At 36.9% G+C, this 27,798-nt stretch overlaps 1 protein-coding gene across 1 annotated transcript in view; it reads left to right on the top strand.

The window, feature by feature from the left end:
* PDSS2 (decaprenyl diphosphate synthase subunit 2) overlaps window positions 1-27,798 on the top strand; it is a 109,762-nt gene that overhangs the window by 62,873 nt on the left and 19,091 nt on the right. The window contains exons 3-4 of the mRNA XM_058021136.1: window positions 5,861-6,059; window positions 22,352-22,426. Of these exons, the coding sequence (XP_057877119.1) occupies window positions 5,861-6,059; window positions 22,352-22,426 (274 nt within the window). The remainder of the gene's footprint in view (window positions 1-5,860; window positions 6,060-22,351; window positions 22,427-27,798) is intronic.

Genomic DNA, 27,798 nt, shown 5'->3' on the forward strand with positions numbered 1-27,798 from the left:
TTCTATCTTTAGGTGAACACTCATGGTTTTTCCTTTGGTTTGATCAGTTAGGTTAAGCTAGCCATCCTTCCTTTAAAAAATAAAAAAGCCATAAAACCTAAACTGTAAAGCTATTTTTTTTAACAATACTTACATAAGTACTGGTTCATGTCTCGAGTCTGTTTCTTCTCTAGGAGTGTAGGAAGGATCCCTGAGAACAGGAAAAGTAATTGATATCTCCCTTTTTAACAGTTTCTATGCTTATGAAATCTGTAATAACTGAAGTAAGATCAAAGCTATTTAAGTTTCACATGTTCTGGTTTGTGGGGATTAAAAAACATACCTAGGCCTGCCACCACATCTCGCTGTTCTTTCAATACCTGTCCCTTGCAGAATGTCCTTTGTATCCTTCTGGCTAATGAAGTCCCAACATGACAAAATTTGTCTGTACAGTAAGTGCATCTGATTCTTAACCATGTCAGCCCAGTCCACCTGCTCCTCCTTGTTCACACAGCTGCGTTGTCACTGGTTTCTGGATCTTGCAGTAGCCAGGTACTTCTTACTGAGCAGGTTTACTCTTGATATTCCCTTCTTTATTGGTCCCAGCCTGCGTGCCTGCCTCTGAGAACTGGAAAGCATCCGTTTGACTTAGTGTTTCTGTTGGTATTTTCCTTCTGGCTTTTCAGATTAACACTTTTTCCTTTTAAACTGAGCTTGAGGTAGTGATCTTTACCAGGTCTTTATCTAGATTCTCTCACCTATTCTCCATAATTGATGCTTTTGTTTCCAGGCTGGGATTATTTTTCTTTTAGGCTGTGTGGCTTGAAAGGGGAGTTGCTGTGGTGAGGCCACCCAACCCAAGGACAATGTGCTATAGGTTGTGATCGCTGTTCTTTGGCCACTGATGCTGATCATAGGAGTAAGGCAGACACAAGTTCAGCAGTTAGGGCTTCGTTTTGCTGGGGATGATGGTGCAAGTGTGGATTCCTGCAGTCTAGTACGGGTAGCTGGCTCCCAGGCTGGGGGGCTCCTGTCTGTGCTGAGGTGACACAGCGGTGGCCGTGTTGGCGCATCAGTGGCACTACTCAGAAGCTGATACAAGTTGGTTCACTTGGGTGTTGCTGTCTGGAGTACAAAGTGGGAATTGGTTGTTCTGTGGTGCCCCTAACAATGAAGCCAAGACCTGTGAAAACCCTTCTTCAAAATTCCTGCACTAAGGAAGGGAACCAGACCCTGACTTCCAGTCAGGCTTTTCACTCTCTACTGCCTACCACCTACAATGCTTAGGGGAACTGGCTTGCCAAGTTCAAGCGAATATCTGCCCGCTAAAAATCAGAAAACACTTTCAAATCCTATAATGGGCTGAGGGAAGATCTTACTAAGACAAGTTATGGAAAAGAACCTAAGCAATAATCGGTGGTGGTGGTGACAGAGTGTGAAAATGTAAGATCTTTTCAAAAATAAATGAAGAAGAGTACATGAAGGAGCATTGATAGAAATTTTACTTTAAAAACTTTGTGATACTAGGAAGAGAAGGAGATGAAAGAGGTAGGATATGTAGCCAGTTTAAAAATAAAGTGATTGTTAGGAATGCAATTAAATAGCATATTCAACAAACTTCATAGATTTGATGTCTTTCAACTTGATTTATCCCTTAGGTGGAAGACACTCCCACATCTTAAGACCAAGACAGAAGGAACTACAGAAGTCTTGGTCTCTAGCCTTTTTAAAGGATAGGAGTTGGTAGATGTTTTCTGCTGGTTAACAGATACATCAGTCATGGGAATACAGTGAATATTTGGCCTTCTGCTCAAATCTGCTGCTTTACCCTGAAAATTTTCCCTGTTAGTGAAATGACAGCATCTGCCATACATATTGACTGGCCTAAACACCTGCCCCCCTGCCATTTAATTTCTTGTAAAAGACACCATTCACAGAAGATTGGAATGAGACTTTCCATCACTATGATGCTATTTGTTACTCACTGTGCATTGTTCTTCTAATCATGGTTTATTAGCCATGGCACTGACTTTGACAAGTGAATGGCAAAAAGAACTGTAAAAACCACTGCCCTTTCTTGCTGTGTAACTAAGTGAACTATCTTGGTGCAGCGCCAGCTAGTACGCAGAGCATACAGGATCAACATGAATGTAGTTTAAGCACCTCCTTGTCTTCATAGAACTTTTCATGGTTCACAAAAAAGGTAAAATCAGATACTAAGTGCTGCCCAAATATATAGTCAGTACCTGAAATTATTACTTTAATTCTTTAGTTAATGCTTTTTCATATGTAATTTTCCATTAAAGACACTATTTCTTTTTATTTCAAATTCATAGGTGTGTATATATAAAGATTATTATAGTTGTCATTGAAATGGAATGGATGCTGATACTTTTAAAAATTTTTTTAAAGTCCTGAATGCTTTTCATCCAAATCAATTCTTTTTGTATTGAAGGGAAACTATTGAATTGACAATCACAGAGAAAATGTTCAAACCTTGGGTGTGTACTGTTAGTCACTTTAATTCAAAGCTTCAATGATAAGAGTTCTTTAAGAATTTTTGATCTATCAGTTTCATTGTCTTTGTTCATTGTAGTTGCCTCAAAAAATGTCAAATACGGTTTTTAGTGGCTAATTTAAGTCTTTGGCCCATTTCTGTGAAATATTATGTTTAAAAATGACACATTTTAAATTATTAAATATTTTTTTGCGTAGCCTGTTATCCCTTGAGAAGCCTAGTATAGTTCTGATGGTTAGCTGATAATGAAAGGTATACTAACTCAGGTTCAATACAACTGTCCTATTTAATGTGTCTCTTTTATCATATGTTTTACAGAATCCTATTATTTCTTTTTAGAGTAGGACTTGAAATTAGGAACTTTGGTGGTGGTTTGCAGGGAATTCTTACTTCACAGGTGAAATGTGTGGAAGTGCGTTAGCATTTGGTGATAAAGCTTTCCTGATTTTTAGCACGTTCCACTTGGGAACTTTGTGTGTTTAGAAACGTTGACTGTTTTCTCAGTACAACCTTGTACCAAGGTAAGAACAGGTAGTTCTTGCGGCAGCCACTTATTTTTTTGTGACTGTGGGCTCTGGAGTGAAAACATGATGGAGGCAGTCAGATTTTGTCATCCCATTGCCCTCTTTCTAAGTCCAGTATTGCTAAAACATTATTTTTTTTGGTATGTTGGGATTGACTGCTTTCAAACACGAAATTATTTAATCACTGAATTGTATTCAGATGGAGAAAGCTGTGTATAGTATTTCTTCAGCCATTTAGCAGCAACCTCATAACAGCAGTGTTTATTTGTTGGATACTGCTCTTTACAAAGTCATGTCAAGGATCCTCCTCTATCTGTGGCATTGTGCACTTGTATATTGTGCCTGGGTATTCTAGGGATTATCACAAAAAGCATTAAAAATGCATTGCCTGGGATTTCTGCAATAGCATTGATTCTTGTATTTTCTGTCTGCTAGAGAGAGAGTGGGAAAGCAGTATGTAAGATCAGAATTAGGCATAGATTATCTGCCTAATATGGTTCTTGTTAGCACAAATAATGTGAATACTATTTGAAGAACAAACGGATTATAGGAAAAGAAATGAAAACATCCAGATCCTGAGCATGTGGAAAGCATGACACTGATGTATTTGTGTAACCTTTTCATGAAGAGCGATGCTGAAGTCAAAGAGGGGATTTTGATTTCCTTCATTAAGAGCTTATTAAATGAAGAAATAGGACAGTCGTTGTTTTGCTTCAATAGTTGGGGGTCACAGAGGCGGGCCTGGTCTCCTCAGGAAATTAATGCCTGCTTTCAGCTGGGGGAAATGAGCCGTCGCCGGAGCTAGCTGCAGCTTTATGTGCTCGTCACTAGGGATCCCCATATGTCCTGGGATCTGCGGCAGGCGGAAATGGCAGAGCTCGGCGGCGGGAGCAGAGGGCTCTCATTGCTATTCATAACAGGTAGCTCGGCTCAATCTGCCCAGAGCAAGTCTGTTTAATGTTGATCAGCTGTCCATCTGATAAACCGAATTGATACGGACATTTCCTCCAAGGGCTGCCCTGACAATGACAGCAGGAGCATCGGGATGTCTTGTTAGTCTTTTTCTCCGAGCTTGAAAATTTATTAACCCTTTGTTAGAGCCGAGCCAAGCGTGATTACAATACTGCGACTGGGTTATGTGAGTTTCTACCTCACGTCTTTGAGAAGCAGCCTCAACCTTCAGATTTATTGTCTACATGGAGAATGAATGTTTGGTTTTTGAATTGTTTTTGTCTGCATGGAGACAACAATTTGTGGATTATAAAGGCAGCTTTTAAAACAGCTCAGGGGGGTTTTTTTGTGCTTGGCAAAATACATCGGGAACCTCTATTTATCCTCTCCCTCTGCCTTTTGTTTGCTGCCCAGGCCGTATGACCATCCCATCTCTTCTCTCTTGCTAATTGGCACCAAGCACTGCCCTAAAACACTTGCTGCCGGGACTGTTCACAGGTCACATATATTTGGGGCAGAAGGTTTCTTTAGATTAATATGGTTTGGGGCAGTTGGAACACATGTGCACCGTCCAGAGCAAACAGAATTAATTTGCTCAGCACTGTGCTATTAGTGAGGAAGAATCTAACCTGAGCGTGTACCAGCTGGTATCTTTGTACATGAAGGTATGGATCAGTTTGGTTACTCAATGAATCAGTGTTGGCCACTTCTGAGTAAGCACAGAGAACATAACACGCCTTTGTACTATGTTGTAATTAATTAGAACTTTAAGGCCTTTAGTCATCTGTTTAATTGAGGGCATGGATTGCATTTTGCTCATATGTGAAATCTCCATGGCAGAAAGGGAACTGCTTGAGTCAGAGAAGATGTGAATGTGCTGAAGATTTTGTAAGAATGAGTCCTGTGTGTATGTAGCACTAAAAGGATGCTCCAGAGCATTGCTGTTTCCCCCACCCTTTGGCCCTGCTCAGTTATTTTGTCTGTTCAGCACCCCATTGTCATTCTGAGCTAAGGTGACATCTCTGGGCTTCTTAGAGTGACAGTCACTGTTGACGGCTACAGGATTGAATTGTGGGAGAAGGGGGGAGGAGAGGGCTGTGCTAATGACTCTTTTCTTGCCTTTTCCAAAAAATTAAAATAGAGAGCAAGACTCTATGGAATAACCTCTGTGATAAGCCTCTCACAGGGGTTTGTAACCCCTAAACTGAGAATGTATATGTTATATGTTGGAGTTATAAGTGATTTGTAAACCTATCCAATAAAATTGGCCCCTTTGCTAGATAGTCACCTTTGCTTCTGACTAAAACCACCAGTGAAATATCATTAGTACACAGTTCTAAAACATTCAGCTATTTTTCCTCTCCTGCCTGAACCCATCCCCTTTGGTAGTATTGAACTGCAAGGTATTCTGTTATTAATTTAACTCTAATTGGAGCAGTCATTGACTGCAGCATTCTTACATTGTTTGGATTGGCTTGCTCAGGACCCCCCTGCTGATATGTCCTTTGTTTCTTTCTATCATTACTTTCTGCTTGGCATTTTCTTCATGTCAGTGTCCCTCAAGCTTCTGGTAGACAAAACAGAAAAAAGAAAGCACCCATGAGGACTATATTGATTATTTTGCTTTATTTTGTGAAAGAATTCAAACAAAGGGCAGCATTCTCCCAAGTGGAGCCTGTGGTACCTGTGGTTTGCCTGGAAATACTTAGTGACAGTTCTCTGTGTTTGACACCTCCTGGTTGTGGCTTCTAGAAGTACATAGAAGAGCTCGCATGATAATTAATAAAATACCTGTTTAGCACATATGGTTGTTTGTTTATTTTCACTAAGAATCTCTGTTCTACTCATAGCATCAAACATAATTGTGCTTTTTCTTTCTTTCTTTCAGTCAAAGAAGTCTGGCTGAGATCACGGAGCTGATCCATACTGCCTTTCTGGTGCATCGTGGCATAGTAAACATTGGTGAACTCAAGTCCTGTGATGGCCCTCTGAAGGATATGCAGTTTGGGAATAAAATGGCTGTTTTGAGTGGAGATTTTCTCCTAGCAAATGCTTGCACCAGCCTTGCACAGTTGCAGAATACCAAGGTAAAAAAGAAAAATTCCTCTACTGCCAAAGCAAGTAAATATTAGCAAGTATTTTGAAAGAGAGACCCCCTATAAATCAGCAGATATGTATGTATATATGGAGCATCATTTAAAAATCAGCAGCCTTACCATTATAGCTGTCAGTTTGGCAGTCTGGTGTTGCTGTGAATGTGTTTAACAGTCTCCTATGGAATTACTGTGATGATATCTTCAGTATACATTCTGAAGCACTGAAGTAATGGATGAGTGGTCAGTTTGGTGAGTTTAAGGCATATTCATTACATGTCAGGCTACAACACCTCTGGTGTTGTACAACTCCCAGCTGAAGACATGTTTGGTCTGGGTTTTTTTGTTTTCTTTTTTTTACTTTGTGCTTTGTGAGAGGTTTTCTGTCTTAGATAATTTGAGGAGCAAAAGGCTTTACTGTTTTGTCTCAGATGACTTTTTGCTTTTAATATTGTTAGGGATTTGGATGTGCCTGAATATTGGATTGCACTACTTATGCGTATGTACTGGCTTCTGAAGGACAACTGCAATCCAACTGCTTAGACAAACTGTTTGAAACTTTACAGGGAGATGTTTTTGATCAGAAACAAATTGAGTATATGTATTATCTTAGAAAATGAGATTGATAGAGACATTAAGAGATCCTTTCTCTAGTCGGTTCTTCTTTTTGCCAGATAGAATCAGCTATACAAAATCATTCTTGATCCACATTTATCTAGATTGTTCTGAAAACCTCCAGTGGTGGAGAGGGATTCTTGGGCATCCCTGTGCCAGCCTAGTAGCACCTGCATGAATGGCTGAAGAGCTAAGTGTGCCATTCCAGTGGAAACAGGAAACAGTATGTTTTGCAGAGGTGCTTTTCATACATTTGAAGATTGCGGCCATGTTGTAATGGAGGATAAATGTTTGTCATGTCCAATTGTCAATAATCAGCATCGTTGTAATTGTCAGCCTGAGTAGTCTATTTTTTTTAGATTGTCATGCTAAATCTCCTTGTGGTAGTAGAGTATTTCTGTGCTCCTTTGATCATAAGTATGACAGTTTCTCTCAGAAGTGGTGTCATTTTCTAACACAGAGCTGAGATTCAAGAGAAGAGACAGAAAATGAGATGTCAATCTGCTGGAATAGTGAGTTAAGCCATTATAATGCTAACTTGTAGTAAGTATTAGGAAAAGAAATAAATAGTGCACACCATAACCGAAATGGGATGTAATTGATTTTAGTAATTATTATTAATTTGTATCAGCTATTTTTTTTAGTACCCTGTAAGTTTCTCAAGACACACCAAAGGATTCAACCCTTCATCAATTTTCTGTTTCAACATAAGAGGAAACTTTTGCAAAATGTAGCAACTATTACTTTGGGTTTAGTACATCATTAAGTATTGCAGCAGGAATGTATAATCCCTGAAGACTTGCCAGGAAACAAGCCTACAGTGAAATGAAGCACAAGTGCAAAGAAATACTTTTTTTTTTTAAAAGCAATCATTATACTGCATGTTGGAAAATTCTGCCAAAACATTTTAGCACTTTTTTTCATTTTTCTGACATCTAAATACTTTCATAGTTTCTACATACGATAAGTGGGATGCCATTATGGAAACTGATTGACTTAGTAAATTATTCTTTTTCATACGTCTAACCCTACTAGCAAAGTTAGAAAAATTGAAGTACAAGCTATAGAAATCTCTTGACAGGTGCAATGATTTAAACATACTGTATTTATTCTTTTGTAAATGATGAATTTTCAAATCTGGCATCTGTTTTTTAGCAGTGTGAAATAACTGTGACTTTTTTCCTTCATAATGTTTTGTGTTCTTTGATGTAAAAAGTAAAAATCACAGTACTGCTTTTTTTGCTGGCATTTAGCAAATTGGCTAATGAAATGAGCAGCATTTTATCATGCATCATACTGACCATGGTAGCCATAACCTCCATCGACATGCATAGCTATTGTGTAGACCAGAATTTAAATTAAAGGGCGTTTTAACATAACTGAACTCCTTGCTACCAGGATAATTTTATTGTCTGTTAAATTCATGTCTGAGCTTGTATATGATGCATTTATCTCTCTGCTTCTCTCGGGGCTGACAATTAGACGTGAAATTCTGTAGTCGTAATGAAATGCAGAGCTATTTTATAATTGCCAAGGGTAAAATTAGCAAAGTCAATTATTTTCCCTTAGGCTTTTCCCTGTAGATATTAAAAGGCTGCAAGGTAATTGCCTTAGGTAACACTTTGATTTTTAAATAACATTAAATATAGGAATTGTTGTTGTTAATTCATAGTAATTTTCTTCTTCTTGCTACTGTTATAGAATATTACTGTAATGATGTTAACAATAATCAAGGCTCAGGGTTTGTGTTTTTGGGGTTTTGTTTTAAACTAGTGCTCATATCTCTCATTAGTTTGCTAAAGTTATGCCAAAGAATATTTTGGGGTGGTGTATTGGGTTTTGTGGTTTTTGATCTCTGAGATACAAGGACTGTAGATTGCTTTAATTGTCAGTTGGAAAGCCTCCTGTAAGGTAAACTCTGCCGTTGTGCTATTACAAAATCATTGCAAATTTTGGTTTTTGAACACTTAACAATTCAGAAGAAAGCATTCTCATTTTCTGCATTGTGAAATCATGGTACATTAATTATGAATACAAAGTTGGTATCAACTGAGGCTAAAAATATTGGAGGGCAGATGCATGTGAGTGCTACATTTTTGTAATCATGGCAAAGTCCTACATCTTTTAAGTTAATAAAAACTGTTGAAAATGAGCACTAATTTCTTCAAAAGCCTTTACAGTACAAAGCATTAGATTGGTAGATGTGTTAACACTTCTTTTGTACTTTTTGATCACCTTATATAAGCTAACCTTTTGGATGGTGGCTCTTGGCCTGCTGATTGCAATGATAAATTATGTTGTTGATTGAAAATTATATGGATAAAGCCTTACTTCAGAACTGCATCCTGTAGCAGATTGTTTATTGTTAATTCATAGATTTTAGAACAGAATTGAGCCCAAAGATGAATTGATTTGGGATCTTTTAGTAGTTGTTATATCAGCAGTGGAATGGTGAACCTTTGGCAAGGAAGGGCATGTTTGTGTTTTGCTGCTTAACTAACAATGCAGTAATGTGTGGTGATGTGCTGACTTGTTGGATTGGGGTGTGTTTATATGGGATGACAAGGTTATTTTGATAGGTTTTCTCATTTTGAGGCTGCAATGCTCCAATACTAGGATCATGGTAAGATACATGTAATATATATGTAGAAGTCATTGTAAATATGTAGGTTGGGAGTGATGGAAAAGTAAATTATGTTCGCCTAACAAAATAGGGTACCTCCCAGCTATCCTGTGGGATATGTGACCATAAGCAGTTTTAAATAAATGTGCTAATAAATTATTAAAATGTGTAAAACGATCTGTTTAATGAATGGTTCTTCATTGCCATCTGAAGACAGTATGTCTTTAACATTTGTTGTCTTGCTTTGCCTAGCCAAGGATGTGGGGATGAAACTGCTAAAAGCAAATCTTTTGAATAAAAGTCCCTCTTTGACTCTGATAGCAAAAAGTGTTAGTTTTGTCTTTGATTTCTGCTTAAGTAACCTTCACTTCCTATAATATTTTTAGGCTGGCATTCAGATGGAAACATAGCAAAAGTAATAACCATTAATTGCCATTTTTGTCACCTGTAACATGGATGTGGGATATGGGCATTTTTACCGCGAGCGATGTGTGGATACTGACCATGATATTATCAAATAATGTGCTTTTTCAGTGTTTGTAACAGAGAAGTTGGAAGAAGCCTGTCACAGCATCAAAGCTGGTGCTTCCTTGAGCATCTGAATCATCAGCTGTCTTACAAAACTATTGAGGAGATGCTCAAAAGGCATAATTATAACCAGTTCTGATGCTCTTACACTCTAAAGAGAGTGATGCATAGAACTTCAGAAGGCTGAAATGGTGCATTTTAGTGCAAAGCCTAGAAAATGGTAAAATAATTTGCAAATGCATTTATTGCAACCTCATGAAGTGATAAGAGGGCATCCCTTTGTATTTAAAGAAAGAAAACCCACAAACCAGCCAAACAACCAAAACAAAACCACCAAACCCCAACATACACAAAACAACAAAAATAAACCTCCGCAAAGGAAGAAAAAGCCTATCCCAAAACCATGAAGTATGTGGTATGGTAGTGTTCTCTGTGGTTCTTACTGAAATCTTAAGAATTGACTCAATTTTTCCCACTGTAATTCAGTACCTTCTTCTTGAAATGATTGAACTCTTCACAGAAACACTTCAAAATCTACAGGCTGAAAGCTTGGAACTGGATTTAAGAATCTTGTCTGTCAATGTAGAGCTCTGCCAGAAGACCACATTGTAGAGCATTGTTTTATTAAGTATTATTTGTTCATAAATAAACAGTAGCACAGATGTAGTACTTATGTAATGGATCCATTTCCTTATGCTAAGTTTATGTATTCCTAAAGGCATAAGTGTGCTGTTTATCAAATAAGCCTTGTGTTTACATAAACATCAATAAGTTACTAATTTAAGTCCTCCTATGTCTTCCTGTTGCAACCACCTGAAGGTGCCCTGCACTTCAGATAAGAACTGTTTATTATGAACTATGGTTTCTACTTCTGTAGCATCAGTTGTGGTCCTGTGGGGAAGGCTCAGTTTGGAACTTAAGCAACCTTGGTGTCCAGTGCAGGATATTGAGAATATCCTCTTTGTGAAATTGTGCCAGTTGCTCTTTTGAAGTAAATTGACATTTTTGAGCACTGACAAGCAAGCCAGGTTAGAATTTACAATTTTAATTTTTACACGTCATTTAACAGTGTTACTTGTATCTGACTTTTTCATTCCCTGAATGATGTCAAAAGAGCATAAATGTGTAAAAAAAACCCCATCATGAATCTGCCAAGAAATACCCTTTTAAAATGGATACTAAATGTTAATAGTTGCCATTGTAAAGGCAACCATTAGCAGCTATTGGCTTGTAATAGATTCAAATTGCCATCCCTCAGAACAGTGCATTTTGTTTGAGGTAAGTAGAAGGTCCTCCTTCTTAAATGTAGTGGAGATGAGTTATTTTCAGAGCAATGAAAGTTCTTTTGAAAGAGAGATTCTTCTATTTATGGTTCAAATCTTCTGGTGGAAGATTTGAACCATAAATATCTGCTAAGTATATTTACAGCATATATTTTTATTATAATTTACATAACATAAACAGAGAACTTTATGACCTGACCTTCCTACTGGGATTCAGTAGCTTTATTGATCAGACAATGCAGGATGAAAAAATCATGGAGAAACATTGAGTACAGAAGTAATGTGCTTGCTCCCAGTTACAGTATTCGTATAGAAAACTGAAGCTGGTGATAGAACTGTTTTTGAATCTTTTATATATTTTTAGTTGTTTTTAACTCTTTGCTCCCATATCGACTTTCTTTTTCTTCCCAATACAAGCTGCTGTTGGAGATGAGTATCTTTAAAATGATCAGCTTACAGAGCAGCTGAGTGACAGGAATTTGGGGAGAAGCAGAGATCAGATTAGATCAAATTTGATTAAGAGGCAGTTTATAAAGTTTGATAATTATGTTGTCTTCTTGAGGGAAAAAAAAAGAAGAAAAAAAACCCTTCAGATTTTTATGTGGAGAGCTGATTAAAGAGCTTTTCTGAAGCCCTTTATCATGTCTGGCTTGGTGCACCTTCCCCTGCAGCACTGTTTGATGATGATGTACTGGACAAGACAGGGAGTAGGATAGTATCTATATTGTTGAGTATTTTTGTTTTAATTTAGTATTTTAGAATGCCACAGGGGTGTGTCTCAAAACCAGACATTGCTGAAACATTCCAGTGAGTTTAAAGAGCTCTGAGCTGATTTATGGAAAAGTACACTTAAGGAACACTGCTTTGTCTGGATGCTGGGGAGAGAGAAGAAAACCAAGAAAGAAGTCTAATGTTTTTGGACCCTTAAACTAATGGGAGATGAGACAGGGCAACATAGCTAACATGACTGAATTATTACATAATAAAGCTCTTCCTTAGGTGACCCTGAATAAGCAGTTCCTAATGTTAAAATATTGAGATACTGAATATTGTCATACAACTTAGCATAGCATTTATTGGAGAGTGCAAACACACTCTTAAATACTGAGAAATGCATAATAATTGATAATTATGTATGAACCATAATGAAGAAAAGTTTTATTTGTTATAATTATTATATTTAGATGGCACCAAAATGTACTAATTTACATATCCTTTGAGAGGTAAAATTAGATTTCATTTAACTGTAAAGTAAAACATAAAAGAGATGGTAATTGAAACAAACATTATGTTCATTTAATGGACATGTATTGGTTTTTCTTCCTAATGTTCTCAAACAGTGAATTTTCAATAAGATTTATTTACTGAAGTTTTATTGACAACCATGTGAAATTCCTCTAGTAGGAAAAAGGCAATTTTTGTTATAGTTGGTGAAAGTATTGAGGCATTAGCAGGGGAAAAAAATCTTGTGTGTTAGAGATAAAGCTTAAAATCCATTGGAATCAGTACCTGGTAATCAAATGTTTCCCACAGCACTGCTGTAAAACTTTTGCCTAGCATTTCTGCTGTCATTAGAGACAACAGCTTTTATGATATTGATGATGACAATAAAACTGTGGAATGATGCTAGTGAGTCTCCTAATTACTGCATTGTACTCTTCTCATGGTTTCTTTTGATGCTTGTGTCTGTGGAACAGTTTCTTGGCAAGTGCATCTTTTGCCATTGTGCTCAAGAAGTAGCCCCTCAAATAACACCTGAGCAAATGAAGCATTCTGTTTTCTGAATAGTGCACAGGATTTTTTCTATTTAACATTTGCTATGTATAACCAGTAATATAATTGAATATTTGTAAAATTTCATTACCTTAATGGCTGTGGTTATATTTTTGAAAAGTAATCTTTTAGAGAAGTTAAATTAGAGGATTAGGTGACACAGTTTATTAACTTATTAATTAAATTAAAATTCTAAAAATTAGACTTAATGTGTAATTGTGATAATGTTAGAAACAGTCTCCTTTTAGATCAGTAAGAGTCCTGTTGCATTGCAATGAATGCCAGTTTGAGATTAAAACTGCTTAACTTTGCCTTCATTCCTAATCAGTGCATTCCTCAAATAGATTTATCCTTTACCTTAGTGGCCTTTTGCACCTGTACTGGTTTTTAAAGCTAATGCTTGTGTTAATCTTTCCCAAAGTTAGTCTCCATGGGGGTTAGTATATGACTGCATGGAAAGAGTATATTTTTCTGATTCTTGGCCATGGCGCTACTGGAAAATTTTATGTTTAGATTTCAATCTGTTTTCTGTCCTCCCACTTCTGCATGAAAAAATACTTCTAAAAAGAAAGAGTGATTTCTGCCACTTCCCTCGTGGATGTCTGTGACTTCCACACAGTACCTTGTTGCAGAATGATTGCTGCAGAACATGGAAAGACTACAGCTGAGACTGATAGCAGAATATGTCATCATAGGTGTGGTTGTATCATCAGTCTAGATTAAAGTCTTTCCCAAAAACATACTGCAAGAATATTTTTAAAGCATCAAGGCATGGTGCTGTTGAGAACAGAGTTGTGAATGTTTGAGATTCTGCCTCAATGTCGCATTGACCGAGTGACTGACGGTCTCAGGAAGTTTTCCATTCAGTTCTGGTGAATTTTCAGTGGCCTACCAAAGATCTTTACACCAATTTGCATAAAGTCCATGAAATATTCTTGCCTCTGAATCATCTCACTAACAATCTCCTCAACTTACATCTGAATTCACCTTCTTCATAGTAGCAATCAGACATGTCCTTCTGCTTCTCTGATCTGCCCAGCAGGCTGAAGTCAATGTTTACTGGTTGAGTTCATCTTGAGTTCATTAACCAAATACCTGTCATTATTCCAGGTAAATATTGTCTTCCTCAGGGATAAACTGCACAGCTGCTTCTAACACCTGGTTTAGTAATTCTTTGTCTTATAGAACTGCTGTTTGCCTGATAATTAACAGAATGGTCTGGAAAATACAGATATGCCATCTACATGAAAGAGAGGGCTTTTCAGAGATGACTAAACATAAATGAAGATAAAAACTAAGGAAAATGAAGAAAGGCTGAATCTAATGAAAGTCAAAGGTCATTCAACATCTCAAGACAATCACTAATGAGTTCTGGGTAGTTGGGGTCTCTTCCTCTTACATTTGCTTCCTTAATGTGCAGCATTGAGTTGGCAGTTTTCTAGTGGGGAACACAAATACTTAAAGAGTCAGAAATATTTACAGGCTTAAGATATATATGTGCATATTAAATATGTATATGTGTGTGTTTATATCTGTGTGTATATATATATACATACATACTTGTATTTATATACATCTAAATTTAATTGAATGTTAAAGCCAAATGTTGGAATAAAAGTTTTTTCTTTTTTCTGAAGTCAAACACCCTCACTTTTCAGAGAAATTCCCTTTGAAATATTTAAGACAAACATTAAAAAGTGTCTAGATTTAATCTTTCTGTGACTGTTGACAAGAATATGTATCCAAGATCAATACCAGAATAGTAGCAAATAGATATTAAAAAGAAAACAAAATTTATTCTAAGAAATTGAAGTAATGAAAATTTTTGAGTATATGATGTTATATTCTGCATGAGTTGCATACTGTGGAAAAGGCCTCTCAAAAGCCAGCAGTTCTGCTACTTCATTCACCACTAAATTGCAATAGGTATTGGCACTGCCTGCATTTCTCAAACAGAGATGTTTGTTACAGCTTTTTCTTTCACAGCTGTGAATAATCATCATGGAGGAATTAATTGCTAAATAGCTTTATCCCTTACACAAATTATAAAATTAAAAAGAATTTTCACAGAGCAGGTATATGAAATGAGAGCACCAGTGAAATTTCTTCAACACAAGCACTGGAAGAGGCTATACAGGGTTGAGTCACCATGTATGGAGGTCTTTAAAAGATGTGTAAATGTGACACTTAGAGGCATGGTTTAGCAGTGGGCTTGAAACTCCTGGGCTTAGTTTGGACTTGATGATCTTAAAGATCTTTTCTAACCTAATGATTCTATGATTAGGTTAGGAAAGGTGATGACCTCCAGAAATTATATTTGCAATGTCATCTTCATTCTCTTTATGGCTGAAGAAATGGAAGATCCTAAGTTTTGTTTTCATGGCTTTATTTGAAATCTGTTTCTCATACATAGTAAGATTCCTATTGAGTGTGTGTATGAGGATCAAATGCAATCAGATCTGTATTGGGTGAAATGCTGTCCCAGTATTAGCTGAAACAATTAGACCTTTTTTGTGTGTGAGTATTTAATATATACTAACTTTCATCTTTGGATGTAAGGGGGATATTTGGTTCTAGAGGTGGATTTCCATGACAGTTAAGGCAGTTAATATATAGTTTTACAGGACTGGAGGTTATAGTGGCTGGTATATAATCAGCTGTACACCTGGAGTATGGCTTCAACAGACAATACACTTTTAAAAAGTGAAAATATATTTTTGTCATGATTTGGTTGCAGCTGAAGGCTGTTAGCAATAGTAATAAGAGTCTGAGACTAGTCTGCATAGGCTTTCTTAGTCTCCCAAGAATGTAGCTATTTATAATAGGGAAATCTACTCCTAGTACAATCAGTAAACCTAACTCTTACCTAAGAGTGTATTTGTCAAATACAGCTGTGTAACCTTGACTGTATTATTTCAAAGGTGAGGAAAGTTGTTGGTGGTGCTGAAGATGTAAATATGTAAAATCAGCTGTGGTCCTCCTCCAGAAGCTGCTGGTGTCAGAGAATGGTTGAGGTTGACAGGGATCTCTGGAGTTCTGTGCAGTCCAAAGCCCTCGTTCAGGCAGGGTCAGCTAGAGACAGTTGCCCAGGACTATGTCCAGACAGACTTTAAATATCTCCCAAAATGGAGACTTTGCAACCCCTTTGGGCATCCATTGTTGGATGCCCTCACAATAGCCTGTTTTCCTGTATCCAGGTTGCATTTCATATTTTCATTTGTGCCTGTTGCCTCATCCTGTCAGTGGGCACTGTTGAGGAGAATTTGGTTCCCTCTTCTGCATTCCTTCTCATCAGGTGTTTATACCCATTGTACTGCAGGAGAGGCTAAAATTGATGTGCCATGTAAGTAGGGCAATAGATTATATATCTTCCCTTCTTTTTGCACTGCTGTAAAGCTTGTCTTTAAAATGAACCTTTCTGTGGCAGCATTTTTTATAAAAGTGCCATAACATGTGGAGTGGTTTCAGTGTAATAATATGGTAAAATGCATAAAATTTTAACAGTAATATAAATGAGTTAATTGTAATTTTAATCAAAATGCTGATGTATTTGACTTCTTGTTGGCTAGCAAGAATATTGAATTTCTCAATGGACTGTATCTGCTTGTTAATATCAGTGTTTTGAAATTCAACAGCATTTCACTTGGAGTCTAGAGTCTGATTGCTGCTATCCCTGGTAAAGGAGGTTGTTGATTTGTTAGTTTAACAAACATCTGCAGCTTCATTAAGTTGATTCCCTCTGTCAGATGCTAAATGGACTTACTTCTGATTCACGTTTATTCAGGTACAGACTGTTTGAAATAGTAGATGCTACTTGCAGGTGCAATTTGTGTTCTTCACTTTAGTCCTCAGTTCCTCTGTGAACATATCCCAGTTTAATGGTGGTCTGCAGCAGTGTGACTGGGAGCAGCATTTTATAACCATGCTTTCCTGCACCACTTATGGATGGGGACGTGTTTATATCTACAGAACCCTGTAGTCATTATCCCTTCTTTGTTCACTGTTTTATATAGAACAAAATTGTAATTAAATTACCCATCAGCAATCAGGTATTTCTCTAACCTGGGCCACTCAGCAACAGTTGTTCAGCACTTCAGTGCAAGGATCTGCTGCTGTGGATCTGCAAAGGTATTAAGAAACTGTGTAAGGTATCATGTGGAAGTAGACAAGGAAAATTATATTTCTTCTGTTGGTTATGTTGTCCTTAAGGAAAATGACTGAATTATGCACTAAAAGTCTTTACACTGATGAAGTCCAATTCTGTAGATAGTGCTGCATCAGCATAAAAAGGATAACTTAACACTGGCGAAAATCCCTAAGGCAGACTGACCTTAAGGTAGATATTTAACAATATTGGCAGTTTTCAAATTGACAGCTGCTGATTATTTGTAACGTCTTAGAAGCACCTTTTTAACAAGTAGTAGGGTTGGATGATATGTCTACACTGTATTGTTATATTGTAGTTTGCTACTAATTCATCATTAACAGAATGAAGAAAGCCATAACTCTGTTTTCCAAGACCACTTAAAGCATGCTAGAAAGGCAAATCACTGTCCTTCTTGTGTGTTCACTGAGAGAGCCAGATCCAAAAGATAGTAAAGCTCAAGATGATTTCCAACAATAAATCCAATAGGATTCAATAAACATTAGATTAAAAAAACTCATTCTCTAGGCTGGCACATTTGATTACCTGTATGACTAATGGTGTTTGAGGAGATTGCCAGGAAAGAAAATTGAATTTCACTGTTCTTGGAACTCCTTAGAGTTTTCACTCCCCCCTCCCCCCACTTTTTAAAAAGGCATTATTGAACAATCAAACTCCAAAATCAGCTCTTTGCTGAGTTTTGGCTTTAGCATCCTAGTGTTGCAATGGTTTTGGGTCAGTTTCTGTGGAATTTTTGAGTGTTGGAGTATTTCTCAAACTAGTGCTTCTTTGGGGAGGGAAGTGCAAGCTGAAGGAATTTTTATCTGTATATTTAATGGTTCCTGACTATCTCATTTTCTTCTTTATTTCTGTGGAGAAGTCCTGCTACATTTTCAAGTCTATGCATCAGCAGCAGGATTAGGATCTGCCAATAGCAGATGTGTGAGGAAAGGATATTGTTTCAACATAAGGATGGAAGGAATTACTTGTGGTCCTTCTCGGAAGGAATTTGGCAAAGCTACGGAAGTTTGTCAAATAGAAATTGTGAGGGATGAAGAACAAAGTTATATCCATTGCTATTTTCTTCCTAGTGCTGCTTCCTGTGTTCCCACAAGAGCTTCATCCTTTCTGTGATGTTTCCATTGAAAATATCCAATAGAGTCTGGAGAGACACCACATTACTACTCTGAAATAGTGTAATCAGTTCAATTTCAGCTGAATTTAAAATAAAATGACCATTCTTTGAATGGAGCTCAGATTCATTCCTTTTGTAAACCAGAAGAAAAACCAGGGAAAAACCGCTAAGTTTTGTGTTATGTTGCAGTAAACTTTAAACAAAGTATTTTGAAGATAAGTTAATAGAGCAAAGTGCTTGCATTGCTGAATTGATGGCACCAATGTTGTCTTTTCATCCAGGTTGTTTAAAAACCTTGTGAAGGATGAGTGGGGCTCGAAATCCATTCTTTTTACTGTGCTTGACAGAGTCTGAATCATGTCTTTCAACTCTGGAGAAAGTATTGTACCAAAATGTCTTCTGTGATTTCCCTGCATTCCTTCTAGCACAGAGTTTCACTTCCATTAAAATACACCTCTTTTTCTCTAGACAGAATTGAATCTCCCTTGACAGTCAACTGCAGTCATGAACTGGGCTGCTGTACCTGCAACAGTGACCATGTGCCCCATGTGACACCATGTGTGATTCTTTGGGAATTCTGAACTCTTATGGATAAGTCCTCAGGAAACTATACAAAATTCTGATTTCAGGAGAATGAAGGAGGACATTCATTAAGTCATTGATTGGATTTCCTGAGTAATTTTCTGAACTAAGTGAATTACCAACATTTTAAATTTACTTCTTCAAGTAATAGATAGAAATTTTGAGCTTGAGTAATTAGATTCAAAGTAAAATTAAAGAGTCTTGAAGGGCTAAAGCTGTGCCTTTTTGATAAACAAGTTAGTGCACCAGAAAAAGGTAAATTAAATTTCACCAAATTTCTGCTCTTTAACCCTACAGAGCTCTTCTGGGACTGAAACACAGCACAGTCTTTTGGACTATTTTATATTTGAATGAATTGGAGAGGTCAGAGCATGTGTTCTACATTGTTGTGGAATGAGCAATCAAATGGTTGTGTCCAGAATTTACACCATGTTATCCACTTAGTCTGCCTAAATAGTAGGAGAGATTTTAGCTTTAACAATCCATGTCTTTTCCCTGTATTCATCCTAAACTGATGGCCTTTGTGTTGACTTTTTAAAAGCAGAAGAGATCACATCCCTACAAAAAGTGTTGAAGTAATTCCACCTCAGGAAAAAAAAAAAAGACATTTCAGAACTATTGCAAAGTGTGTTTAAAGGGTGTGGAATCACTTGCATGTGCATTTGTCACCTGCAAGTAATGGGTCATCCCCTGGGCAATACCCAGTCATGGGGATACTGGAGGAGCAGAAAACAGCACTTTGGAAGATGCTGATGCAGAGTAGAAAATAAAAATACAATGGAAGTTTGTCTTCTCTCAATGTATGGTTGCTCCTGCTCATCCCGAGGAACCAGGCTTCTCAAAAACCTGTTGAGGAGTGGAACACAGTGGGAAGAGAGATTATGAATAGGCTGCCTTTGGTATCTTTTGGATTTGCTGTTTTCAAGCACTAATTCTGGCAATTCTTTCTTCTCTTCCCTCATCTCTGAACCTTTTTAAAATGGAGCTCAACTGTCAAATGAGAAGAGAAGCAGTTGAGAGCACTTCATTTTTTCATCTAGGTTCCTCTCTCCTCAGACTTACATCTCAGAAACGTCAGCACTGGTCAGGCAGAAAGGCAGCAATGAGAATAAGACAGCTTGGATAGTTTTTGCTGCTCTTATGCTGGCAGACTGCATGATTTTCTGGAAAATCAGTTCACTGTTGCCATTTTCCCCTTACATAAAACAGTAGGGAATAAATTTAACAGGAGATGTTGATTGCTTTCAAATTTTCTGATGAAAAGTGCTGCATAAGAGCTAGACACTGTATCATTTCATGAATATTACTGAATCCATAATAATTTTTCTTCCTCTGTCGTTTTGGGATGCAGAGGAAAATTGCCTGGTTTCCTCGTTTCTCATTTCTTTCCCCAGTGCTCAGGACCCCAGGCCACTGATGTTAAGCAGGAGATACTTTTCATAGATCAGATTAAGGGTTGGTGAGGTAACAGAGCCTCATGCAAGCATCCCACTGTGCTCTTGAAACTAGAATTTCATTCCTGGTAGTGATCTGTATAGCCTTACGTTACCTGAAAAGTATTTTTATATATATTTGGAAATAAGAGGAGTAATATTAATACTAAATTCTCACTCATATATAATGTTCAATATGTGACTAAATGGTATTTAACATAATAAAGATTCTTCTAAATAGTTGTTATGTCATTCTCCTGAGATGTTTTATAAACTCTTAGAGGAAGAGATACAATTGTTCACAAATATTTCACCAAGCTTGTGTTAAGCCAGTTAAAATTGCCTTGGAGAGTAGAGTTGCACTAAAAAGAGGGAGGAGAGGTGGAAAAAAGAAACCCCAAAACAGGGTCCTGCTCAGTCTAGAGTTTCAGGCAAGAGAGGAAAAGGTCTAGTTATCCAGAGCCAGCTGCATTGTTAAAAGTTCATACTATCACTTTGACATTTAGAGTAGGACTCTGTGTCTTTGTAAATTCCTCTTCGTATTACCAGTGTAGGTCTCTGAGCTCAGACCATTTCACAAACCATAACATTTTTGAGTGAGTGATTGATCTGTATTATGTGTCCTAGCCATCAGAAGAATCTTGGGATGTTGCTTGTATAAACTGTAATACAATCTGATCCTGGGCATTTAGTTACAGACTTTCATAGACCTATTGGCGATACTCAGTCCTCCTGGATTTGGGAATAAGGCTTATCTTAAAAAAAAGGGGGGTGGGGGTGGTGACGGTTGTTGTTAAAAAAAAAAAAAAAGAGCCCCTCCTTTTCTCTGTACCCCCCCTTAAATAACTCAACACATCTGGTAACACTGTAGGATCATTGTCCTTTCAGTTCCTTCAAAGCTCATATTGCTACAATATTTCTTCGGTGTCTAGTTTCCTAAAGGGCAATGTGATTTCTTTTTTTTCAGGCTATTTTTGTAGGTCTTGCAAATTAACCCATATGCATTGCAAGAAAAAACATGACTTTTAATCAGCACCATTTCTAAAGTTAGCGCTTGCTGTGTGTATATGAATATGTATATGAACCAGTGTTTAAAAAAAAGAAAACACAACCTTTCTGCTAGTACTCAAAACTAGCATACAAATGTGGTTTTATTATCAAATAAAGCATGCCTAAATGTTAGAATATCTTTCTGTTATGGTTTTTATCATTTGACTTCTTGTCTTCAGTTACAAGAATGATAAAAATTGAAACTAAATCTTTTAATTCAATAAGAACTACATTGAATTTTAGGAAGCAAAAAGAGGAATCAGATACAGACTCATATGCGTAGGAAATTAAACATTCAAGAAATTAAAACTTTGTGAGCAACCAGAGGTAGCCTTAAGGTGTGCTTATTTGAAATGCCTGCATTTAATTTTACAATAAATCTGAGTATTTTGTTCCAATTAAGACAGTTCATGTGCACAACTTAAAATTTTACAGTAGTTCCAGGGAGACCGTGGACTACTTGTTTTACATTCTGGATCAAGTTCAGATTTTTAGGCTTCGCTTGAATAAAATAAAAAGCCTGAACCCTGAAGATAATACAGATTGATAAATCTGATTTAAACATTCCCGTGTTGCAGACTTTCAGTGTATGTGGTACAGCTGAGCCTCAGGCCATGCACTAAATACATCCACAGTGCATTCCCATGGCACCTGAATACCAAATGATCACGTTTGAAAGGTTACCTTTCTATGGATTCTGACTTTTCTGTATTAGCCATGAAGATTAGAATTTTAACAGCTCCCAAGGAGAGGTATTGTGAAGTATTTACTTGGCACGAAAAAAACAAAACAAAACAAAGCCCAGATGAGGTACTGTCTCATATTCATGAACTGGGATTTATTAGTTCTGTGAACGTCCTTGTGAGAATACACTCTATAGTTCACACGGTAGGAAAAACAAGTCTTGTTTTTCATTTTTATTAACTTAAAACTTTGATAGAAGAGTTACTGTAGTAGAGGTTTTAGCAGAGACATATCACAGAATATATCTCAGTAAATCCTGAAGTCTTTCACAATTAGCTTTCTTCGTGGTTTATCTCTCTGGAAATCTGGCAGTAGCTTTGTTAGTCAATTTGGTGATAATTAAAGATGTAAGGCTTTTTCTCCTTTTCTTTTACAGGTTGTGGAACTCATTTCAAGTGCTATTGGTGACTTGGTTCAAGGGATATATTATGAAAACTCAAAATCATCTGAGGTAAGAATTTCACTAGATTTATGTACCCTAGGCGTTTGGTGATATTAATGTGTGACTACTGTAAATACAATGACTTTCTCACCTGTTTAAAAGGAGGGAAAAAGTACAAGAGTTGTTAGTCCTGGTGTGTTTCAGCAGTAGCATCATTATGACACCTGTAAGCTCTCTGTAAGTGAGAAATGTTGTGGACTCATTTGGGTTCCTGCCACTGCAGAAAATCCTTATCTTTTCTTCCTTAATCATTCTTTTTCTATTTTCTGTTGCCTTACTGAAGTCCTCCACATGTGTGGATTGCAAGGGGAAGTGTGAGCTAAACGAAGCGCAGCTGCATGACATTTACCCTGCCCTGGCCCAGTTACAAATAGCAAAGACTTATTTTGTTTCAGTGACTATTTCTGTCTAAGGAGAGTTGCAAGTACACTGTACCCTTCCTAAAGGGAACCCAGTTAACTCAAAACACAATTAGTGTGGTGGTGTAATAGAGACACTTACATGACAGTGCCTGAAGTTCAGCCTTTATAATGGGTAGTGTGTGCCTTCTGATGAGACCTACAGCAAGTTGTGGCATCTGCTTTAATTTTTTCTGTCTAGTTCTCTGAGAAATTTAGTTCCATGTTGTGCTGAGACATATCCCTGCTGCTCTCCTCACCCTGTTCTGCTGAGGCAGTGTCCCATTCATGTTCTGAACATTTCTTTAGCAAAGGCTGGCAAACAGACTAGTTCGGTTGTTAGTCTGTCTTATTATTTGTGTCCTTTGTGCATCTTCCCTCCTTCCCTAATTGCAATTTGATTGAAACAAAATTATGAACTGCATTTCCCAGAGGTAAGACAAATGCTTTAATCTGCTCCACCACTAAATCTCAAATGTCAAACTTCTTTTTCTTTTTAGGAATAGAGCAGAGGGATGCTTGTAGTGGTATTTTCATTGCTGGGAATTTCCTAAATTTGGAAAAGCAGAAGGATGTCTTCTCACCTTGTTTTTTTTTTTTCCCTGAGGCAAGAAAACTGTATTTCATATATTAAATGTCCTTAATGCAGTTGTTTTAAAGCTCTTTAGTACCATAAAATAAACTAACTTAGCACCAAGTTGTTTTGAACTTTGCTGAATGTCTACCTGAACGGTAGACAAAAATATCTCTGCAAAGTTAACCTTTCTTTTCTGAGACCCTAAGTTCATGTTTACAAAAAAAAAAAGTTTCAGTCTTCTTCATTTGGATAACCCAGTAGGAAGTTCAAAGAATTATTTGACCTAACAAGACTGACCTTGGTTTACTCCTGAATACATATAATGGATATAATTATTTGACAGCTCCATTACCACTGTTTTTCCTCTGCACAGCCACGTGCAATCCTACAGCTGTCCCATTTTAGTACATTCTGTTTGATCATGCTTTATCTTTTCTGCATAGGTAAATCATTAGATCTGTGTAAAACCAGGAAAGAAAAAGCAAATATTTAACTTTTTATGGTTATTTGAAGTGACCATACAAACTATGAAGTGTAGGCTTTGACACATCCTGAAGGTTAAGGCTTGTCGCTCATGTTCAAAGTAGCAAACAGCTGCTGTGGTTTAAGATATTGCATTAACAATATTAAGCTCATATGTTGGACTATAACCTGGAGCTAAAAGGGATGATATGATAAACTATTGCAGTTTTCTGCAATATCTTCGCTCAGCCCAAAATTCTGCAAGTGAAGGACATTCTTCCCAGTTCCCATTTGCCTTCCCTAAATCTGGGTCTAATTTGGGAGTAAAAATTTTGCCTTAGTGAGTGCAAAGTTGAAAATTGTCTAGTCTGGTCTTCAGTTGTGATTGTGGTTATCTATTTTTAACAAAAATCCCCCAGTGCTCTGAGTCTCTGTTTCCAGCTTTGAGGAGGCTGAAGGTTTCTAAAATGTTTGCTAACTCAGAGAATATTGTCATATCTATAAAGCCACTCTGTTTTAATATTCCAGATCATTTAACAAATACTGAGGGGGGGTTACTTTAATATTCCTGTCAATTCACTTGACAGGTGTAAGAGATACAAGGGAGCTCAAGGTCAAACAGCAGAATCAAGAGATTCACTGTGTTGGCTCTTGTGCTTAACCTTCCAGAATGCTCTTGTAATCTTAAAGCATGAGGGACTTTGAGGGGAAATAACTTCATTGGGTTTTGGGGATTTTTTTCTTGTTGTCAGAATATGTAGCTGATGATAAATGTGCATTAGCAAAGCTCATTATAGTGTCAACATGGGGCTATTATCTTAGACAGGACCATTCCCAACATGTTCCACTGTTAGGAATTTTTGATGCAATTTTGTGAAAGTTGTGCATACCTAATATGTTAACAAGTTTAAAAAATAAAGGCCTTAGTAGCAAATACTTGTATCAAACAGTGAATTAACAAGTATTTATTTTAGACCACAGTAGGGTTTTTAATGAAAGTTAGTTTATTTTCTGGAAAAGGATGGTGTGCTCTGCCAACTCTTCTTTGATATTTGGTTCCTGGCCCTGCTTTGAGGACTAATGTTTTGAGTACTGCACATGTCCATCAACTGTCTGCTATGAGTCTGTACTATAAGTAATGGATTTGTTTATTATTTTACTATAGGAAGTAAATCAAATGTATTTTGAGTTATGTAAACCACCTTTTAGCAGGGCTGCAGAGCCAGAGCTTTCACTTTTTTTAAACAAATGTTTTTGTTGCAAGACTAAAGAAAAGCATAAAATATGGAATTTGAGTAAAGAGCATGTGTGAAAAGAATAGGAAAATGTGTTTGGGAGAAAAAGAGCATAGCTAGAAAGAAGGCCAATGTTACTTATTTACTGCTTTTGTTCTTTTAAATACTAAGTTTTTCCAGAGAGATTTAAAAGTAACAGATGTGAAGCGATATTTATCTTTATGATAAGTTTACAAACTTTTCTTTGAAAACCAGGTGTTGTTTTTTCACAGTGTCATGATAAAAGTAGTCAGTAGCTTGCTTTATTGACCCATTTGCAGACACCCTTGTTCCTCCAAAGGCAGTGAAGATGGGTATTAATAGACCAATAAAACATGCCCTGTCATGTTCAGCAAGCATGAATACATCTGCTGGAAGCTCATGTGAACCATGTGTGAAATGTTTTACAGGGTCTTGCTGCTGGTGGAGTGATTCATGGGTGCACTAGATTTTATTTATGTGAAATAGAAGTTCTTGAACTACTTAATTTTAAACTTTGAATATGCAATGTAAAATTATTTCTGTGTGTTTCTGTGGATTATTTGCCCATTGAGAACTGAATTAATGTTTGATATAGATGATTCAGACATTTGGATCATTTTGTGCAGCAGCAGATGGTTAAGAAAGAGCTGCCATGGTATGGAAATAAATGATGGGCTGTGTTACAAACTATAGCTGAAGTTTAGAGTCTCTGACTTCTGCTCCTTCTTGGTTTTGCAAATGGGTTTGTGCACTTTTAAGACATGTTTTTCATTCATGTTTCTGTAGTACGTTTTCAGCTGAGCCTCATATAAAAATCTTCTTTGGTGAGATAAATCAAACTGTGTTATTGTAAGTGTTGCTTTTGTACTGGGGATCCTTGGTGCTGTCACTGAGAGCTGCCCTTCTTGTTGGTTATGATCACGTATTTTAGTCCCAGTTGAATTTTCTAGGAGTTTTTTGTTTCCTGAGGTGATTGTTTTAAACACAGTTTAAATCATGGAAGTAGTTTAATAAAAGAGATTCTCAACTAGACAGTTTCTAACAAAGCAGTAGCTGACCTTGCCAATAGAAAAATGGGAGCACCCTCAGCTGTTCTTCATTTCCCATTGGAAGTGATGATTGACAGAGCTGTATTTGGATATTTTCCCTGTGCACTCATGCTGACATTGTGCAAACTGTCTCTGGAGATGGCTGTTTTCTTCCAGTGATGGTGGGGGGTTCAGCTCTCTTCATCCTCCACTTCCTGCCCCCCTGACAGCATCAGGGGTGCTTGTGATCTGCACCCATTTCTTGGTGACAGAATTTATGAATGAGGTCACTCCACAGGCATTTGTTAATACCTGAGCACTGTCACATACAACTAGAATTCATTTGACTTTAGAGAGGTTTTTATAAGAAAGTCTTAGGAGTCTTCTGGGCCAGCTAATGTCCACTTCTATACCTGCTGCTGACAAAACAAAACAAAGCTTATAAAGCAGGGAAAATTTCTCTAGAAATAGTAAGAGCCATTGTGATATCAGATTTTACAGCCTTGCAATCTAGAAGTAGTTTGGGTTTTCCCTTGATGTTTTTAAAATAGTGTTTAGATATTGTCCTACATACCCTTGTAAGAATGTGGTGTGGTTGGCAGACACTTTATGTACAACATGAGAGTTAAGCTTGGGAAAAAATGTCATTGTTGGAAAATTTTGCTGAGGAAAGGATGTGTCTGCCTCTGTCTTAAGCAGCAAAAGCTTTAGGGGTCTGTGGTCATAAGAAATTCTTTAATTAAAATCAGCTATGTTCAGGCATGCAAGTTCATACTAAAGCACATCCCTATGGACATAATACCTTTTTACGACTGGCTTGTTTCTGTAGCCCAGAGATTTACAATACTTATGTTTTTAAGATTTCAATCTTCAAATATGTGTTCAATTCTTGTGGGTTTTTTTGAAGTTAGATGCTCATTTTAGGTGCTTGAAGCTTTTACAAAATGTTAATGTAGTGGACAGTAACTTTTTCTGCCATCATTTTCAATCCTGTTAATGAAATTGAAACTTGTTTAGGAATATTATTTTGTAACAAATCATAGAATTAATTTTCTTGTGTACATTGAGTTGCAGTGACTGCTTAAGCTTCTTCAGTTCATTCAGTTGATATTGGATAATGTTTGCACTTCTCTTGCTGCTCAAAGGCTACAGAAAGCAATCCTTTTCAATTTATGGGTCTTCTGAAATATTTTTTAACTTCAAAATTGTTTCAGGATACCTTTCTAGAGTATTTTTTTCTTATTTGATGTAAAACAAACGATTATAAAAATCACTGCCAATTTTCAGTATCATCCAGTGAATTTCAGTAAGTACTGTTTTTTCACTGAGCAGATTGGTTGTTAAGGAAAAGATTGTGTTTCGTCTTCCAACAGCTCCTGATTTTAAATTTAAAATAAATTGACCTATATCTAAATGGAAAAAAAGAGACTTGATATATGGGAAACTACTTGAATTAAATGCTCATTTTGACATTTTGCCAGTCATGGGAATTTGCACATGCTCTGGGCTGAGTTAAAATATTAAAACAAAAATACAGAAACAGAGGAAAGTTGAGGCTTGACTTTGTAAGTTGTCATATGCATAATAGCAAACATGTGGTTTCGCTGTTCTTCACTTTCCTTGTATAACTTAATAGTATGTCTGAAAGCAAAGGCATTTT

The sequence above is a fragment of the Melospiza georgiana genome, chromosome 3 (assembly GCF_028018845.1).
Source record: "Melospiza georgiana isolate bMelGeo1 chromosome 3, bMelGeo1.pri, whole genome shotgun sequence".
Lineage (NCBI taxonomy): Eukaryota > Metazoa > Chordata > Aves > Passeriformes > Passerellidae > Melospiza > Melospiza georgiana.